The sequence below is a fragment of the Octopus bimaculoides genome, chromosome 17, assembly GCF_001194135.2.
Source record: "Octopus bimaculoides isolate UCB-OBI-ISO-001 chromosome 17, ASM119413v2, whole genome shotgun sequence".
Lineage (NCBI taxonomy): Eukaryota > Metazoa > Mollusca > Cephalopoda > Octopoda > Octopodidae > Octopus > Octopus bimaculoides.
In genome coordinates, this window is record NC_068997.1 from 5,656,453 (window position 1) to 5,660,576 (window position 4,124).

The window sequence follows — 4,124 nt, forward strand, 5'->3', positions numbered from 1 at the left end:
ATCAGGTATGATAGCTCGCACTAATACATCTGGGTCAAGAGGAAGAGGTAGAGGTTCAAATTCAGCAAAATTAAACTTGAATGCTTCGAGAGGATCTCTTAATAATCCCTGTAGTTTTTCAATCTAAGGAGCAGAAGAAGGAAATATGATTATATATATATATATATATATACACACACATATTAAACTTTTATAACAAGAAGGGCAACAGCGACTTCAGGCTGCTAACCTTTATGTAAAAGTTTAATAAGCATGTACTCTCTAAAAAAGATTCAAGTATTTCTTCAGTTTAATATTAAATTGCTTTTATTACAACTTGACATAAAAACAAACATTACTTCATATAATTAATAGTGATAGAAGCAGTATAAATACCTGAAGGCAATCTTCATCTCCAACTTAACATGGAGTTAAATTACACAGAATACTGTGTTGTTTGCCTTGAGAGAATCTGTCATAAGGACTTGTGGTGCATAGAAGCACTCATATTTACATCATTGACAGATGAGATTCAGTGTTTCTGGTTGTTCCAGAAGTTGTAGCAGACAGTTTTTGTTTGTTAATATATGTATGCTTTTACGCACCATGAGTCCATACGAGAGGTCCTCTCAAGGTAAATAATGCAGTATTCTATGTTCTAATACAACATCCACGTTAAGTTGGAAACAAAGATTACCTCACACACACACACACACACACACACACACATATAGTAATAGATAGATATACATATAAATAGAGAGATGAAATAGATGTGATCAAAGATAAATGAAAGACAGAAATAAGAGGTAACATATGGTGGTTTGTGTCATCTAAAGTTGTATCATGAAAATTATGGGGTTTGAATAAATTTGTCCATCTTCAAAAGAAAATGATTCTGATCTGACATTTTGGTACTGAAAAACTTTAAAAAAAACAACTTTTCTCTCTTAGATAAAGGGATATCACTGAAACACCTCACTCTTCTCCTCCCTAGTGCAGAAACAAAGGGATAGGTAATGGAAACTTGTCCAAATTAACAAACTGTACTGTTAGAAGTAAGATATTTGTTTGTTCATTTAATGCCCATCTTTTCATGCTAGAATGCACCTGGGCAGAGAGTTATTTGAGATAGGATTAAGAGATGGATGCTCTTCCTATCACCCATACCTGTTTTTTGTAAGGGATTTTTTTATTCCAGAAGTCTTTGAAAATTCAGAGCAACCAGTTGTAACGTCAACAAAGAATGTCAACATCAGCAAGTGGTGACAGGCGTGGAATGTCAACATTCATGTATATTTGCACGTGCACACGCACAAAAGAAAATAGATATATGTGTGTATTATATATTATACTTTTACAAGAGAGGTGAGTGTAACTTTGAAGTTTTGGCTAGTAGGTTAAAACTTGAGAGAGAGAGAGAGAGAGAAAATTAAAGTGTACTTCTTGTTTCAAGTCAGCAGTGTTTTGGGTGCTACTTCTAGCAGATACAATGATCACATAAATTAGGCTGTTGTATGTGTACACCCAGGACCACGCTAATAGCTTAGGAGTGAAATTTAGGATTTCTCAGTTTTCTATGAATTGATTTTGATAAAACTTTTCCCAGCTGGTTTGCACACTATGGCAACACCACTGTTATGTTTTCATTCGTTATTTCTTTTTCATTTCAGATTCTTCAGTTTTAGGGTGAACTACACTAATAGCTTCTCTCCTCTTTAAGAACAAGGGGACATAGAAAAGGCCTTAATGGTGAAGAAAAGTGTCATCAAGGCAAGTGCTAAAGGTATCTCTCTTCATGTCACTGAGGAGAAGTTAGGTCATCATGTGGACACAGATAATTCCTGAAGGACCCTTTGCCAAAGAAGAAATGCTCCAATTGTGGGACCTCCAAGACTGTGACAGCTAGGGATTTAAGGAATATTGGCTGCAAGTTACGTGGGAAACCTGGACAAACAAGCAAAACCATTTTCACCACCTCCAGACTTCCTCATGTACCAAAGACCATCAGAAATTGCATCCTCGAGGCCATGGCTTCCATGCGAGAACCCCTGAACCTGCCTCCTTTAACATCCTGTCACAGGAGTTTGAGGCTTCAATGGGCCCAAAAGTACATGATGTCAGACATGTTCCATTCACTAACGAAATTCCTAAGCTATTAGCATGGTTCATGGTGTATATATGTCTATGTATGATGCTAATATCTTAGATCGTGTGTGACAGTACCAAATTACCAAATTCTATATCATTTGTGGTGGAATGAAACAACATGAAACTTTTACCTTTTTTTTCCGGTTGCCACCTTCACGTGCTACCATCTTTACAAGACTGACAAGACCTTCGATAAACACAGACTGGCGTGCCAGCATTGCACGGCGCCACCGACACTCTTTACCTCCCTGTAAGAACAACAAAAAAAAACTTTAACTGATGAATGAAGATCCATTGATAACTGACTTTATTGACAATTTCAAACAGAAACAGATCTTTCAATGTCTTGTAGGTAACATATAGTTATGTTTCCATGGTCATATAACCTCTAGCTAGAAGTGGTTCTAACCACCCTAACTGCCTTGACCCCATCAAACCTTCCTTGGACCATCTCAATGTAACCCCATCCTGGGGTTACATCTGGATTCAGAATACCCCCTAGTACTTCTTCCTTAATTTTATGCTTGATCAAACCCAGGTTAACTCCTCCCAACATGGAAGCAGAGAGGAATGGATAAATAGACAGAGAGAGAGAAATAATGTAAAGCCTACTTTGATGAGTGCATGGCTAAACCGTTTCATGACGAATAAATACATGCTGTTCTCAGTTTCTCCCTCTTTGGTAGATGATGCTTGGTCTGATACCTCCACTGATAAATACCTTCAACAAAAGAGACAAAAATTTATGACAACAAGAACAATAATGTGTGATATTCAGGGGTTAGAATATATATGTAAACTAAAGATTCTAATGTTTTAGCCCTTCTTAAGAAAGAGAAAGCAGGGTTTCTTTGTTCCTTGCTACTTAGCTTGTATCTTGAAGGTCCACCCAAATACTTTATTACTATTTTTATCTCTTTCCAGCACCACTTGATCACTCCCACTCTTTTTTTATTTAAATGTGAGTAATCTTGTACCTCCTTTACAACAGGAAACCTGTTCTGCTCTGGCCCCTTTTCTTATACTTTAACTCCTTGTCTTCTAGCCTAAAGATGCCTTTCTTGAGATTTATAGTCTTATAAGCTGCATGACATCCTTACTAGTGTTGGTGGCATTACAAAAAGCCTCAGTACACACTGTAAAGTGGTTGGTGTTAAGAAGGGTATCAAACTGTAGAAACCATGTCAAAGCAGACACTGGAGTACAATGCAGTCCTTGAACCTATCGGATCCTGTCAAATGACTTAGTTGTTTTATCTCCAATGTTCTGTTGGGTCAAAGATGGGACAGCCAAGAAAGTGTCTAAGTCAGCTCACAACATATATAAGCACCAAAGACAAGTGTTACTAAACACGATATAATTGTAAATACCGTTTATTCTATCTGCATTTGTGTAGTGAAAAACTGAATCCATCATATTCACATTATTGTCACCTTTTTGATACTAACCAAACAAAAGAAGTGTATTGTTTGTTGATATATAACATGCAGTTATATTAAATACTGTCGCATACAAAATGAAAGTGAAGCAAAGCAAGCTGATAATGTAGATATATAATAGCAATGTAATCTTAGTATTATTTATGTTAAAGCAATCAGTATACACACAAATGTGTACCACTAATTTGTGAAATGGATATTTTTAATGAAATTTTCTACAAGTACACTTTAGATGGTGTAGATTCCAGTTATATTAGAATTTGTTGAACACATTTGACCAAATTTTCATAAGGAAAAAGCCTACTCAATTTTTCACATCAATAATATATGTCCAGCCATACGCTGGTAATGCTTATCAAGTTCTACACACACAAACTTACCAATAGAAATAGTTGGCTAGTTTGTTGTTGTTACAGGCACGGGAGATGAGAAATGTGGCAAGATCCATCTAGAAATATAATCAATTAAGAAAAATTGATAGATTTAATTATGAGATCATTCAATTAAACAGATTGTAGGGGAAAGACAAAGACAAGTATGTATATATATATATAT

The 4,124-nt window shown here is 35.8% G+C and overlaps 1 protein-coding gene across 1 annotated transcript in view; it reads right to left on the reverse strand.

Moving 5' to 3' along the window:
- The window catches only part of LOC106868964 (phosphatidylinositol 3-kinase catalytic subunit type 3), a 77,725-nt gene that overhangs the window by 13,700 nt on the left and 59,901 nt on the right, over positions 1-4,124 (reverse strand). Inside the window, exons 12-14 of the mRNA XM_014914439.2 lie at positions 3,950-4,017; positions 2,743-2,851; positions 2,262-2,378 (exon numbers count right to left, since the gene is read on the reverse strand). Of these exons, the coding sequence (XP_014769925.1) occupies positions 2,262-2,378; positions 2,743-2,851; positions 3,950-4,017 (294 nt within the window). The remainder of the gene's footprint in view (positions 1-2,261; positions 2,379-2,742; positions 2,852-3,949; positions 4,018-4,124) is intronic.